General features: G+C 31.9%; 1 protein-coding gene across 1 annotated transcript in view; it reads right to left on the bottom strand.

The window, feature by feature from the left end:
* Positions 1 to 16,795, bottom strand: part of LOC129225013 (agrin-like) — a 121,603-nt gene that overhangs the window by 10,582 nt on the left and 94,226 nt on the right. Inside the window, exons 20-26 of the mRNA XM_054859560.1 lie at positions 16,095 to 16,307; positions 14,501 to 14,625; positions 11,720 to 11,827; positions 10,765 to 10,899; positions 6,899 to 7,145; positions 3,680 to 3,791; positions 2,176 to 2,479 (exon numbers count right to left, since the gene is read on the bottom strand). Of these exons, the coding sequence (XP_054715535.1) occupies positions 2,176 to 2,479; positions 3,680 to 3,791; positions 6,899 to 7,145; positions 10,765 to 10,899; positions 11,720 to 11,827; positions 14,501 to 14,625; positions 16,095 to 16,307 (1,244 nt within the window). The remainder of the gene's footprint in view (positions 1 to 2,175; positions 2,480 to 3,679; positions 3,792 to 6,898; positions 7,146 to 10,764; positions 10,900 to 11,719; positions 11,828 to 14,500; positions 14,626 to 16,094; positions 16,308 to 16,795) is intronic.

The following is a 16,795-nucleotide window of genomic DNA, read 5'->3' on the forward strand; positions in this document are numbered from 1 at the left end:
CTTTTCATACACATTCTAACTGAATATTTAATTCTACACAAAGAAGAAAAAAGTCCGCTTTTGAGTTCGTTGCATTATTAAAAGTAGAAAAAATAATTAGGCTTTGAACAAAATGTCGTATATAAATGGCGCAGTCAAACTGAACTGCAAGTTTGTTTTTAAGAAAAAAGAAGAAAAAAGCTTATCATTTTCCCTGAAATTAAATTACATTTTTTGCCGTGTTTCAATTTTTTCCTAGCATAAATCAAGATTGCGTATTTGAGAGAGACTTATTAGTAAAATTAACGGTCATAAGATTTGAAGGGTTTTTTTTAAACATCACTTCGAAATTAAATTTGAAGAATTCCGATATTAAAAACACTAGCTTAATTAAACGAAATAGAATATTTCCTGTTGAAACGTAATTTGTTCATATATAAAAATAATGAATCCAATAGATGTTCTTACTAGGAATAGTCCGAAAGTTTTAGAAAAAAAGAAAACATTTTAATTATGATTCTTTTTATAATAATATTATCTTTATGACTTCCTTGAAACAAAGTTGCACAGTGTATTATTTGCATGTGCTATTATTATACATTTTTTGTGGGACTAAATTCTGTTTTCTTTTTAAAATATTTACGACAAGTATGCAGTAATACTTTTGTTTTCAATTTACCCTTGCTACATTATTTTTCACAAAACCAGTAAAAGAAGAAATAATAATTTTCGTTGTTTTATTATTTTTATTTTCAATAAAATCAATCTATTTGCTGAAACTGGTACAAAAAGGGCAAAAGAAACAAATATATTTTTGCTGAAAGGTAAAAGATAATTAAACATCGTGTAAAATGCACCAATTTGAAAGCTATTTAAGGCACGTTTTTCGGAGTTAAAAGAAACTCTTTTAAAATTTATTGTTGCATTGAAGGCGCTGGAAGCATTCTAGAAATACGTCACGCAGTTTCTCCTACAAAACGTTCGCAATTCTGTCACTCTGACTTGTGACTCGCTGTGACCTCACCCTATCTTTGCCGGGACATGACGTACTATGAGAGTATTAGATAAATTTGTGTCCACCTTATTGATGATTATACTATAAATAAAGTCCTTTTAAGGCTGTCGGTACCCTGTATATGCGTAATGTTAAATTTCTTAATTTTATGTGCCTTTTTCAACCAAAGTTTTAATCATATAAAATTACTATTTTCACAGTATTTTTTAAAAGTTATCTAAGAGTGTACTAAAGTGAAATTTTAAGACAATTATGTTTCTAATTTATTAAATTTTAACCAATAATTCCTTTTTGAGTTAAAAAAATAATCCGTGTTTGATCATAAAAACAGCTGTTTAGGAAGGAGTTGTATCCATCCAATTGATAATGCTACTATAAACAAAGTCTCATATTTAAGGGAGTTGGTACCCTGTTTACGCGTAATGTCAAATTGCTATAAACTTTAAAACTTATGTAGAAAAAGGCATATAAAGATATAAACTTACTATTTTCACACTTTTTTTAATTTTATTTATTTTTTATTTTTTTATTTATTATTTTTTTAAAGATATCTAAGAGTGTACTGAAGTGAAATTTTAAGACAATTCTGTTTCTTTCATAATTTATTAAATTTTATCCAATAATCACTTTTTAAATAAAAAAAATCCGCCTTTGATCATAAAAACAGCTGTTTAGGGCAAAATGTGAGACCTAAAGCAAAAATTTCTCTTCAGTATAATTATGAACACATTAAAATGAGATAAAGATTTCGAAGTAATGCGTAAAATACTTTTAAAAAAAAAGTTACACGAGTTTTTAAAATTGACTTTTTGGGAAAATTAATTTTGAAAGTAAATAAGAAAGTGTACGTAAATTTTAATACATACCTGCCAAATTAATATTTAACTCGAGTTACTTTTATCTGCATATAAACATGAATTTAGTGTCGCTTGAAAGCTCGAGATTTATATAGATTATAAAGCTCGAATATATATAAAAACTGAAAAATGATTTGTGTTTAATGTTTTAGAGTACCAACTCTCCTTTATAAAGGAAAGGCGATTGTCCCCCTCCCAAAATGCCCTTGACGAAATTCATTTTTCTCACTTATTACACTTTCTGTAATGTACCATTTACTGAATTGAAATTAAAGACATTCCATACAAAACTTGCAATAACTTATGATATAGACAATAACTTACTTTTCTCGCACCTTTTCCCACTATACTTCGACAAACATCTACAAGTAAAAGAGTTCAATTCAGAAATACAAATGCCTCCATGAAGACACGTTCCATTTAGACAGGGAGTTCCGTCATATTTCCTAACACGATGCGCCCGGATCGCTTTGGCAGTAAGAGGATCCCACTGCTCCCCATTCATGATTATCTTCTGTATAGCTCCATTCAATCCTTTCCTTATTCCGGAGCTTTGGTGCACACTTTTTAGGTCCGGAATCCCACCGATATATAGCGGAAGTGATAAATTGAGTTCTGTCAAAGGGGGCTGAAATATACGTCAGAAAAGATCGTTTAATCTCCGAAATTCTTACAGTTAAATGTCTTAAATATGTTTATAAATAGGAATACCTATAATGACTCCGTGTTTTATTTTCAATGTAAACTCTCGTGAAACTATACTTTAACATAAACTTGAAGGTGAAAAATGTATCAGTACTCGTAGAAGGTAAAACTATTTGTTATGAAAGATAAAATAAATCGAAAAGTACTTTTAAAGGCCTCAATTATGTTCCGATTCCCTAGAAGTGAAATCTGATATAATTATTCATCATGTAGATTTTTTTTCTTAAAAAAGCTTGGCATAATAAAAATACTCCAACTGTACTTCATATAATTAGTTTTTCAAATTTAATTACCTTTGTAATTGTTAAAATTGCCTTAATTTTCATTCGTTAGTTTTTTTTCCTCTAAAAACGTTTGCAATAATCACAATACTCTAAACGTGTTTTATCTAAAAAATTTTTGAAAATTAATTTCCCTTATAATTGCTAAAGTTTTTTTTCATCTCTAAAAACGTCTAGAAAACCACAAAAGTAAAAATATATTTTATCTAATTACTTTTTAAATATAATTACCCTTATAATACTTAAACGTTATCCTTTTTTTTCACTAACCTCCCAGGCGAACTTCTGCAGATCTCTACGTCGTTATTATAACGCGTATCTAGATATATATAGATCGCAACTGCTATGAATTTTTCTTGAAAACCAATGTGTAAACACATCTTCGTGCAATAAACTAGAACTGTTTGTGGCCTGTGGATCATCTTTCAGCATTGCATGACCATAAGTAAATATTTGATTCTTTCTTGATATCAGGTGCATGATCTACGTGTAGATTTTCGAATAATAGTTTTAACTTTTCCCTGCATAAATTAATATAGTTGGATGCACAAAATTTATGCGTCATATAAATCTTTGTTATTTGTATACTGTATGTTGAACTGAAAACCGATTCAATGAAAGAGGGACGAATTGTTTTTCTGTGAAGTGGGTGATAATTGTTTTACATCCAAAATATGATAAGAAAAAAAAAACATTAATTCATTTTTATAAATGACAAAACATGAAGAAGTTGATCTGCGTTAGAAAAGAAAAAAAAAACACACACACATTTAATTATCAATAGATTTTGACATCAAATACAAATTTTTAAAATTATGAACCGTGATGATTAAATTTCTTACCTTTGATTTTCCAATGGAAGCCGTCTCATTGTCTACTTTAAGAGTTCCTTGTCTTCTTAGACGACTGATTTTGACTGAATGCCATTTGTTTGAAGATACTTCATTTCGTGAGCTAAAATAAGAGATAAACGCACTTTAATTTTTATTTCAAAACTTAAAAAAAAGAAAAAAAAAAAAACTATCATAAACGCAGTAATTCGCGTGTGTAAAGGAACTTTTTTTTTCGTAATACGTTCATGAAATAAACTATATGCGTTATAAACACAAGACCCATGCGTGCAAAAAAAAAAAATCGTTGTTTGATCTTAGAGCAGTAAAAAAATCAACAAAATTTCAAAAAATTTCAAAGTTTGATTAATATTTGTTTAAAGTATTTATTACACTTCAAAATGCTTAATCGTATTTTTAATCGTATTTCGGTGACTCCAGTGACATTCGCCAAGTGGCTGGGTACGTCTTGGCAATTAAGAATGGAATTCCACATAAATCGCCAATATTTATAGTTCACCCGGAAAAGAGCCCATAAAAGGTTCAATTTTAAAGAATCAAAAAAACGATTTAATATTTTTACTAAATTAATCAACGACTCTGACTGGAAGGGAGGATACCTGTCAGAATCTTTCTCTCTGAATGTCTTGAAACCAACAGTGCCCCTCTAGAATCTTTGCTCCTGTGATTTTCCAAGAGTGATTTTTCCCGTGATTTTTGTTATAGCGTGGTACAGGTTTGTGTATACCTATTCGTAAAAAGTTGCCACCTGTGTAGTCAGTCAACCATGAGGACTCTTACAGGATGTTTTTGAACATCCCCCGGACTGCCGAGACCTCACTTGCAGCAATTTTTATTTGTTTCGGCATCTAAAATCGATGGTAGAACATCAATGATGAGCTCAGAGAATATGTTAACCCATGGTTATTTACACAAGCAGCAATTTATTACGAAAATTAATACACAAACATGTATCACGCTATGACAAATGCTTGAAAAATCACGTGAGCAATAACGAAAAATAGCGTAAGTGTGGTAGATTTTTGTGCATTAACTTCCTTTGCTTTATCTATACTTGTTAATTTTTTTTTATTTCAACACGGTAGTTACTTTAAACCCAACCCTCGTATATAAACAAACGTACAGGGTTATGTAAATATCTTTTGCACAAAAAGTAAAATAATAAATAACATCAAACAGCACAAATTGCAGATTATTGCAGATACGTTGTTTGGCGTTACTATGATCTCATTTTTTAATCGAAAAGAAATAAATTTGGCTTTTTTCGAATGTCTTTTCATCTATAAGCTCATTTCTTTTGCATTGAAAAATGAGTTCCTTGTAACGCCAAAACACGTTTTTTGCAGTAATCTGCAATTTGTGCTATTTGACGTTATTTCTTATTTTCCTAAACAAACGCAGGTTTTGAAAATATCGACACTACCAATGCATCATCATGTCCCAATAATGCAAATAATTTTCTCAATCATTGAGGAAAATTCTTGTTTTTAGAATATATTATTTTTAAATGCATATAAGGTTTACCTTCTATTGAGTCTAATTTTAAACATACTTATTTCACATCTCCAATAAAAAGAAATTAAATGCGAAAGAAATGGTTAATATACCCGTACAAATAAAGCATAATTTTAGCGCAATACGCTTCCGTACTTCCAACTAGAAATCATAAAACCGTTTAGCTTTGAAGTTTTTCGATTGCATTACGCCTACATGTCTGTACTTTGAAGCCAGACTAACGAAGGTCACATTATTACTACTTTTTAAGAGAGCGTAAAAAAGTTTGTCTGGTGCATACAAAGGTTGGGATTCGCGCTCTTATAAAAATGGTAAATAATTGCAGATCAATTCTTTATATCAAAGTACGTGGCTATGTCTCAATGCGGAATAAGATTCTACATGCAGTCAAGTAATAAGCTAAAAATTGTATTTTTTACTTATGTATCAATCTATTCCTGAGGAACTGTTTGAAGCTCAATAAAAACAATAAATGAAGTTGTTAAGACAAGGAATGAATAAAATGTAATTTCATTAGCGTTGTTCAAATTTTGATTTAATAATTGTTTAATAAAATGAAAATAAAACATAAATTAATATTAAAAATATTTTTAAAACATTCTACTTTAATAATTCTGATTTTCAATGGAAATGAATTCATGCATAGTCTCGAAGCATGTCACAAGTGTTACATGTAAACAAATGATATACATATTAAACTATCACTATCAAGCAACATGAACGCAAACGTCAACAAATCGAATTAGTGGTTAAATTTATTTGACATGGGAGGAATGAAACGTGATCTTATTGCCGACGATTTATGACAACTGTGAAACTGTAGACTTTTTAAGGGGTCTACGGAAATTAACATTAAAAATTTTCGACTTTCTGGAAAAAAAAAGATGTTATGCATAATTTAATACTGAACAATTTGATACCGTAATTATTAACATACGCAAAAAACTTTTTAAGTTATCGTAAAAATGCGTAAAATTTCCCTATAGGGCTTTATGTTAACAGCAGCTGTCTCTGCCTATTTTTCTCAAGTGCGGGTTTCTCGTTTTGCGTGCATAATATCTCAGAAAGTTTCATGTATATTTCCGTAACACTTTTCATGCATTTTTGTCTGGTTTATTTTTATGATATGAACCTAAATTTTAACTAAGAATGAAAGTTAATATTTAAAAAATATTTTTTTCCGCCCAAAATTTTGGAAAATTTTGAGATTAACTTATAAAATTTCAAAAAATAAATAATTTTAAAAAAATAAATAAATTTAGGTTCAGATCATTAAAAAAAACCAGACAAACATGCATTAAAAGTTTTACGGAAACATATAAGAAACTTCTTGAGATATCATGCACGCAAAACGAGAAACCTGCTAAGCCGGCACCTGAGAAAAATAGGCTTAAACTGCCGCTGTTAACATAAATCTCTACGGGGAAAGGTTACATTTTACAAAGGTTTATACATTTTTATGATAATATGAAAAGTTTTTTGCGTATGGTAATAAATAAGGTATCAAATTATTCAGATTTAATTTATGCATCACATATATTTTTTTCCAGAAAGTAGCAAATTTTGAAGGTTAAAGGCCCTTAGACCTATTAATGCATAATTTGTTAGATTTTGTAAAAAAATTTTTAGCGCTGAAAATATTTCCCTTTATTTACGGAATAAATAAATGTTTATTTACAAACTGATCATACTCACGTTATATTAGCAACCCCGCTTCCCAAGTTGTAAATGAAATTCAAATGTCCATTCTGTAGGTTTAGAGCCATGAAATCTCCTTTGCCGTTCATCATTTGGCCGTTGTACAAAATTACCCCGTTGGGAGACCGCGTCAAAAACCAAACTTCAATTGAAAAGGCATGCTTGGCATTCTGGAGAGTCGGAAGTTCTAAATACGAATTGTTGAGGAAGTCTGGTATGTATTGCAGTTTGTACTCGGTTTTTGCTGCAAAAAATATTGTCATTGTTGAGTAAACATTACAAAGATGAAAACTAGAGATAAATTGCAAGGTATACAAGAAACATTTTTTCAATAAAAATAGTATGTAATAGATTGATACAGTGAAAACCCGTTTCAACGAATACCATTAGAACGAAATATTTGTTCCAACGTAAAACTGTCTGTCCCGATTTTATCTCCATTACATTACTTGAATTTCGTTATAATAAAATTCTTGTTAAAACAAACAAAAGTTTCGATTCCTTGAAGTTCGTTGCAACGGAAAAACACTGTATAATATTAATTTAAAGAAGATTTTGAAGCAACAATTATATAAATATACAAAAATGATGAACGCATTAAATCTCAATGCATTTAAAATTATGCCATAGTTTATAGAATTGAAAACGACTTGACATATTTTATGCACATGAAAAATTTTGTTATTTCTAACATAAAAACAGTTTGGAGTTACCAAAGGAAATATTTTTAAGTCGCCAACAATAACATTTACAAACCAGATACGAAACGTTTTTATGCCATAAGTTTGAGCCCTAGGGTCAGCAGCTACCAGCTTTTTCGTCTCTTACGTTTTCGTTCTAGTTGTTTGAGAGCTATTGGTCTTCTCCCTAAACTATGTAGAAACTTCAAGGATTGTTGTTCTATTTTGTTATATTATTGATGCAAAGTTTTATGTTCACTTTAAAATATTCTGATATTCTTTAAAAATGTATATATTTCTTATTTCTGTAATAGCAATGTGTTCAATGCGATTTGTTTTAAATTCAAGATGAAATGATAGATGCATTCAAAACTATAATTTCTTAGAAGATCTAGATTCGTTACTCATGCCAAATAAGAAATGGAGTATATTTTTACTGGCTATTATATTAAGGATTTCCAATTAGAAATATGTGCAACTGTAATAGGCAAACGATGGGACACATTTGATGTACATACAAACAATATTAATGAACTAATGAAGCATGTACCAAACAACAAACTTATCACCTAACTAACTTAATCCCTGATATGGTGAAATAAAAATTTTCCAGTGCAATCGCGGGTTTGACTGGTTATCCTCTGCAGACAAAACCAATTTTATTGATAATCCCTGCGTACATTCTCTTTTGCAAAAATTTAAACAATGATAATGATTACAAAGATTATGGAACAATATCACAGTCGAGCCTTCTTTTTGTAATATATGTTAAAAGAATATCCCGCTTAGTATAATAAAATTCCAATGTACGTAACCATTGTAATTTGTCACTTTGATCCCTGATAATGGAATGTTTCGCATATTACACTTTTTCTTCGTGTCAAGCTCGCTATTACATTAAGTGGACTGAACTGTATATTGCTTGAACTTCAATCTTACCTATGTTCTTTCTTAAAATTGCCAATCATTTTATCACATGCAAAGCCACTATGGTGGTTTCTTTTAGCCACCTGCAACGAATGAACTCTCATAAAGTTTCAGCAAATGCTTTCAAAACGTCTAATACTGTAAATCGACTTCAAATCACTCCGCGATAGTGTATTTCGATTGTGGTATATAATTTTTAGGGTCAATTGGGGAAATAATGAACAAATTTTCTAAGTTTCAGATTAAACAGCCACCAGAAGTCTTTCATACATGCAGAAATTCTGGAAAGCCACCAAAAACGAATGTTTCATTGCTCTACTTCATTCTATGAGGGTTTTTTTTGTATTGCTTTGTTTGTAAGTTGCATTCAGTGATCTTAAAATGCCTTTTCATAAACCCCATATGTTCATACTTACCCCAGTGTGTATGGGGTAATTGTGAATAATGATTCGAGTCATCATCCACAGAATGATTTTTCTAAACTTCTTTACAGTACCATAAAAATGGTAACCACGAAGGGATCTCTTGCTTTTTTCCTTTTTTTTCCGCAGGAGTTCTGTTTTTTTCCTCCCCAGTGAAATGCTGAAGAGACGCTTCATAAAGTCAATATACCGATGTATACCAATCCTCTTCTGGGTTACCATTTTTCAACGATCGTAGAATCCATTAGCTACAACATACTGCTGGAAGAGGGTTTTCAATTCTTCTTTGTCACAGGGAAACCCCATTTGAGCGCTGGCAGTAAGGCATTTCACTTGAGTTTTCTCCACATCAATACGAATGTCTGTTGAGCGACATGCTCCTATTTTATCAGTCTCAGTTTTGCCTGTGACTCTGTTGTGCAACACTCCCAAATTAATACCACAGGTAGTCACTGCATCTCTGTAGGTTTTATAACTGTTCAAAATATCCTGCACTGCATTCATCAAGTGTTCTCTGTAGTAGCTAGGGGACTTTTTTTTTTTTTTTTTTTGACGTGGGTGCAAGGCAATTTGTCATTTGAACCTATAAAGGAACTCATTAGGTAATGCTTGTTCCCTCATTTTCATGATTAAAATAATCATTAAAATTTTGACCGTAAAAAAATTCATCAGAAATGCCAGAAAATTCTATGAAACAAATGTTCATAACTACCCCATATCAAGAAAAATATAGGGTAAATATGAACACTCTTCTGTGAATCAGTAAGAACATGATTTAGCAAAAATTAATCGAAATACTGATGGGGCGTTAATTACTGAAAGTGAAATGTTTGAGAACAACATCTTACCTGGATTTCTTGTGATGAGGCAGTCACAAAATTGAACACACCACAAAATGATTTTCACTTTTCGAAGATATGAACTCTTATAATTACTGGAATGGCGTAATCGGTGTTGTCAAACTGGCGGGAAACAGCTGTTAGTTATCAATAGAGTAATGAACCATCACATTTTAATACTATTTGGTTCCTGCACTGCTCAATAGGAGCGCTAACGGCGCTTGTTCGGAATTACCCCCATGTTCATATTTGCCCCAGCTGACCCTACTCTTTGGAAATGCGTTGATAATTTAAGAAACTTAGCATTCGAAGTATCTTCCATCATGTTCTACCGTCTTATGCCAATTTTCACTCTGTTTTTCAATGCCACGACGAAAGTAATACTTTATTATTGTTATTATGAGAATACTCATGCAATCTTAATTAATAATATTAATGTCATAATAGCCTTTTTGTTGCAGTCGTGTGGTTCCGAAAGTCTTTAACTTCAGCACAGTATATGATTCGACATGACTCGAATGTGTTATGGCCTTATTCGAACCTATAAAGCAAAAGCGGAATAATTTGCTTGGCTTTGCGGCTAATTGTTAACACGTCTGCTTCACTTACCTAGCATTAGAACTCAATGGAATTGTGTGATAAGCAAGCCTAAACACCGTTTTTTATATTGCAAAATTTATCACTAATCGTAGTAAAATAAATGCTGAAAAATCGAACATCAAATTCCAAACTTGAAATGCTAAGAAGGCGTATCGTATTAAATAACGCAATTTCATGAAACTTGGCGAGTATTAGATACTTTGCAATTTTTGTTGAATGGAAAATTATGTGCTTAGATAGAACGAAACAAAATATCGTTTAGTACATCCGTTTGAAGAAAAGCAAATTATTTTTCACTTAACTCGATGAAAAAAAGTTAAGGCTTTCATGTCTGACAGCATTAAAAACATAAAATGTTTTAAGGAATCATTAAAAAAAGGAAATGTGTTACTTACATTTGTCACAAAACTTTCCAGCCTTTCCTGGAGCACATTTGCAACTAAAACTTCCTTGAGGCAAAACAACGCAAGTTGAACCTTGTTTGCAGGGATTGCTTGAACATGGATTTGAGTTTAGTTCGCACTTTTCACCTGTAACAGCAATAATTGTAAACATAAATATTAGTAAGGGTTAATTAAAGCGCTTTTGTTTGAAGAAATTGCTTAGTTTCGTATGTGCAATAAATTTTATAAAGATGAAATGATAATTTGAAGCAGTATTTCTAATCCAATAATATGTTTTATAAATTGTATATATTTTCAGAGCAGAAAATAATTTGCAATTTAAATCTAGCTGAGCAAACATTGTCATTTGGCAAGTATTTCGGAATCACTTAAATTTCTATTACTATTCATTGATCTCTTCACAAGGCAATTTTAAAGGTTTAGGCTACAAGAAACTCTAATGTCAGTGCACTAAATACATCTTCTGCCTTCTAAGAGTCAAAATCTTTAACAATAAAATGTGCCAAACTTCATCATTGTTCATATATAAGAAGTAAATAGTATTTAAAATCATATAGTTAAAAAGTCCTGACGTACTTCGGAAAAATATTTTTTGTAACAAAACAGCAAGAATTTTAAGTTGTACTAAATTTTCCTTTTAAGTTTCTGCACCTTTGGGAAAGACTAAACTAAATACTGGAGAAACAAACCGATTCATGTTGAATATTTTCGGTTTTCATAAATGCAAGGTTTTCTGGAATAACTTGATGAAACGAAAAATAAATAAATAAAAAAACAAAATAATATTAGAAGAATCTAAGGAATGAAATGAAGTAGATTATTTTTATGAAATCGTACTAGTAATGCATTCATAAATATTTTCAATTTCTTTTTATAAGGACCTTTATCGGTTTGTTTTATAAAGCATGTTATTAAAATAAAAATATACCAAACAAACAGATTCTACCTGAAAAACCATCTGGGCAGATACACTGGAACGTTTTTATATGAACAGAGACACATGTTCCCCCGTTTTTACAAGGCAGTCCACTGCATGTGTTTTGGCTACATTCACCTTTAAAACATTAACAAAATACACTCTTATTATCTTTTCCTTATAAAATATTGAAAAACAGATAATATTCTCGCTAAACTTATTTTGTGGTACAATATCAAATACTATCGGGATATACTGGGAAAAAAAAACGCAATAAATTTTTGAAACCGCTGATGAATTATTTGATAATGTTTTGGTAGTTAATTTCATTGCAGAGCTCTTGCAAAAATCTCATTGCTAACTCATTACTACGTTAAAAAAAATTCTCAAGTCGACTGTGCTATTGGCTGCTTGTGCGCTAGGAAATTTCAAGCATTACAGCCTAAGGCCCCTATATATACGAGCCGACGCATCAGCTTAAGATTAGCCATTTTGGATCGGAGGGCGTGTTTGAGTGGTTGTCTTTTCTGACGAATTATTGCATTTGGAGTTTGTTCACTGTGAGCAATTATTAGCTGCACGTGAATTGTTTGTTAAATAAAATATTATTTTCGGCAAATTTGGCGAAATCCAAAATTTTGTTATGATAACCCTGGCAGTGCAACAATGAAAAATCCGATCCGAAATGGCTGAAATTAAGCTGATGCGTCGGCCTATCTATATAGCGGCTCTACAGCTTAAGGCCATTATGTATACGAGCCGGCGCATCAGCTTAAGATCAGCCATTTTGGATTTGAGCGCGTGTTTGCGTGGTTGTCTTTTCTGGCGAGTTATCGAGTTTGGTGATTATTCACTGCGAGCGATTAGAAGCTGCACGTGAATTGCTTGTTAAAAAAAATATTATTTAAGGCAAATTTGGCGAAACACGAAACTTTGCTGTGGTAACCATTGCTCCGCAACAATGAAAAATGCGATCCAAAATGGCTAAACTTAAGTTGATGCGTCGGCCTATCTATACAGCGGCTCTATTACAGCCCGGTCCCAGTTTACGTCAGCTTATAATGGCAACTGTTCTAAAGGTTGTCTGAAGTTATATTTTGCTTTGCAAAACCTTAATGACCTTAAGCCTTATTGAAATTTCTGACACTTTCCCACGAAGGTCTTATTTTCGAAGGTATGTAAATAATAAATATACTCCATCCTTATTCTTTGAGTTCATTCCATACATTTGTTCACATACCAGATTACATTATCTATTGTACTTCAAGCTATTGATTACTTTCTGTTTCCGAATTAGCATCACTGTATTGCTTTATTATATTTATCATATAACATCAATTAAAATAAATCATTCGTCAATACAAAATATTTATTTTCATATTATTTTTTGTTATACATATGAGGCAGTGAGAAGAAAAGGGATGTAAGTGGAAATTTTCAAGTTTTGAGTGAAACGCGTTTAAAGATAAGCTCCTAGTTAGGCTTTCACTGTTTTTTTTTTTTTTTCTATATCTTGCCACAAGACAAAGGAGAGGTTCACCTACCATTTGTACAAGTTATCTCCAAATGTTTAATTTTGCCTTTGATTCTCATTGCCTCATATAAGCATAGTAATGTCTAACATTATTGAGCTTCTTTTTAAAAATATATTTGGAACAAGTACTGAATTTAAAAATGTTATATTACTATTTTATATGAATTGATTTATGTGAACATGTTTTTAGGATGTGTTTAATCTTACATTCAGCATAAGTTGTGTGAACGGACGGGTTGTTTGAAGGTCATGTCATTGCTCATTGGTGTCTGTACGTTTGATATAGCTCGCATTGTTGCATTGTTAACATCTTATATTGTTTGTCTCTGATTTTGTTTTGCAATATTTTTTTTTCAAAATTTTATATTTCTGTTATCATTTTGCACTGAACATGTTCTATAGAGGTAATTGGTGTGTCTGTCTACAGGACCTGAATAGATTGATGAACCTTTAAGTGTACATGGAATCCTTGGGTAACGTTATAGCTAGGGCCGGGTCTGCATAACCGCAGACCTCGCAGTGCAGGAGGCCCCATGTCCTTAAAGGTCCCCACGGCCCAAGAAATTGAAAAAAAAATTAGTTTGAATTATAAAATTTTGAATTCAAATTATGTTTTTTGCAATCACGAGTTGCGACAGGATCCTACTCATCGGAGATATTGTATTTAGAAATGGCTCCTGTCCCACCGAGCCTGCCCCTCCCCTAAGGCGGTTACGTGCGTATAGTTGTGTATGTGTAGGCTTGTGTGTGTGCGTAAACCTGTGTGTATGCACGTTGGTGTGTGTGTAAAGGCGCGTGTAAATGTGTATGACTATGAGCGTGCGTGTGTCCAGGACACAGACGCCACCGACCCGGAGCAGCGGCTACCGGGAGGAGTCGCGTCTGCAGAGGACGATGGAGGTTGAAAAAGGCACGGGCATCAAAGACGGTCAAATGAAAACAATTAGCAATCGTGAGTGCTCGAAAGAAAACTAGCACTTAGACTTACAACGTTTTAAATATACACTGCTGGTCTCTGGGGAGGGCTCAACAGATTTTGTTTCAGAAAGGCCCAAAATTTATAGATCCTTGAATAATTGCAACTTTGACTGAAATAAATTAAATCGAAAGCATAAAAGCAATCTTACCTCAATCCACAATTAGCGCGATTAATAATAGCTTTTTATTTACTATGATTATCATTTTATTATTTATTTTGTTTAAAGTACTAATTTGTTGAAGTTGCAGCACAAAAGTAAGTTAGCATAAGAAAGAAAAATTAATTATCCAAGACTTACTTAATCCTGAACTCTTCAGTACTTCTTTAGATGTTGGGTATCTAAGGTTTACATCTCTTCTATCTATCTTTAGACGGCGAATGCATCCAATTAAACCGTTTTCAACACCAGTGTTTGCTGCCACTCTGAAAACGATTATTTGTTAAAACAATTCATATGCTGTTAAAGTCGGTGAAGCAATACAATGGTATTCAAGAGTTGAATTTCATTTATTTATTCATTTGTGTACTCGATTAAAAAGCTAATATTTCTTGGTACCCAACTTCTCTGAAGCATAAAAATCATTGTCCAAAATAATTTTTTTCGTGCAAGATATTTAAGAAGTTTGGGTAAATGAGAGATTGCATATTTTTTTTGCGCGACTGAAAGAAATTATATTTATTGTATAAATGAATCTAACATTAAAAAAAAAGTTTCTGATTGACACATGATAAAAAGGGGGGGGGGAGGAGTGGTCAAATAATAAATCGGAAGATATTTAAATATGTTTTATTTGTACTGAACCTTTTACAACTCAATATAAACTGCAATATTTTTGAAACTGAATTTTAAAATAGAGAAAAAAAAGTCTCGAATTGAAATTGTATGATTCCTAATTGTTAAAGAAATTGTTTATAGCAAACTTCTAGAGAATTATACTGATGCTAATTGATTTTCTAAATAGCCGCTGTTCGACTTATTCACACTTTTATAGTCCATTTATGATTTCTCGAAAAATGATTTCATTACCGAAACAACACAATGAATAGCTACAAAGTTTGGTAAAGCTTGATTACGGCCTTAAAATACACATATAGATTGATCTATAAACATAAAGAGTTAAATTTATTTAAAATGAGAAAAAAGGCAGCGAGACAAGAGTTGCTTTTCTATTTTTGCAAAGGTAAAAATTTTACGCGTTGTCAAGCCAAGTGACTTGCCCATGTGTGAACCATAACAGAAAAGTACCCGTACTTTTAACAAGTTCCATTTTTATACATTAAGCTATAGCAGAGCACTTATTTACTCGCAAGTTGGCTAATTTTGGCACATAATCGACTCACAGATTGTTTACAAAATCAAAAAAACTAAGCACGCCTAAACCTTTCCTATGTACATTTTCCTTACTGTCTACAACAAGCAATCCATCTTTATGATGTCTCATGCAAAGATTCGTAGGTATTGTTCAATAAAATCTTTATTCCTGCTGTTTGACTTTATGGATAGTTTCTATTTGATTCATCCAGGCCCCCTTGTTATAATTTCTTGAATTTTTTTTTAATAATAAAGCAATATATTGATTATCTCCAATCTTTTGCAAGAAATTCCTGTTTTCAAACATTTTTACTTCAGCAGGATACTTCTTTACTTACATTTTGGATAATCCTGGCAACCGACATAGAGATTGTTTACCAAATCTAAAGAACTGAGAGCACCTAAACTTATTCCTGCTATTTGACTTTTTGGATAGTTTTTATTTGATTCACCCATGCCCCTTCATTATGATTTCTTGTTTTTTTGCATTAATAAAGCAAAACAATGACTAGTCTCAGCTTTTTACTGAGACATTCCAGTCTTATGCGTTTTAACAATAGCAGGGTACATTTTTACTTACATTTTGGATAATCCTGGCACGTAACCGACATAAAGATTGTTTACCAAATCTAAAGAACTGAGCGTTCCTAAACTTTTCCCATGCACGTTTTCTTGACCATCCACAGCAAGCATGCCATCTTTAAGATATCTCTTTGCAATGACTCGTTGGTATTTTCCAAGTTGTATTCGTTCGGATGATGTAAGTACTACAGCTCCACTGCCCAAATTATACCTGAAAAATGACTCGTTATTTTTTTCAAAATGTACTAGTTGAGCATAAAAAATAAAAATGTTAAGTGTAGAAAACAAACCGTTTGAATTGGGCGAATTTGTGACAACATTGTTGAGGTTGTGCGACAACATATGAAGCAATACTATTACAAATAGGTTAGATTAAGTTACCCGAAGCAAAGTGCAGAACATTTCAAAATTTCTATTTGTTACAAAACAGCATCTCACCACTGACAGCACAAACTCACGTCATTCGGTTGTAATATAACACAGTACAAAATGAAAACATTCCCTTCGATGAGACTGCTTTCCTTGCTTTTTTTTGACTGAAAAAAACAAATCTAGATTGTTTCTTTACCATGCACTAATTTTCTAAAGGATGCGCATTTTACGGGAAGAGGGGGGGGGGGTGATGAATTTGAAGCACAGTGGCTTTAGGCCTCCAGAAAATATTTAGTTCGTAGCAGTATTCCACCTCTTACAGTTACA

The sequence above is a fragment of the Uloborus diversus genome, chromosome 6 (genome assembly GCF_026930045.1).
Source record: "Uloborus diversus isolate 005 chromosome 6, Udiv.v.3.1, whole genome shotgun sequence".
Lineage (NCBI taxonomy): Eukaryota > Metazoa > Arthropoda > Arachnida > Araneae > Uloboridae > Uloborus > Uloborus diversus.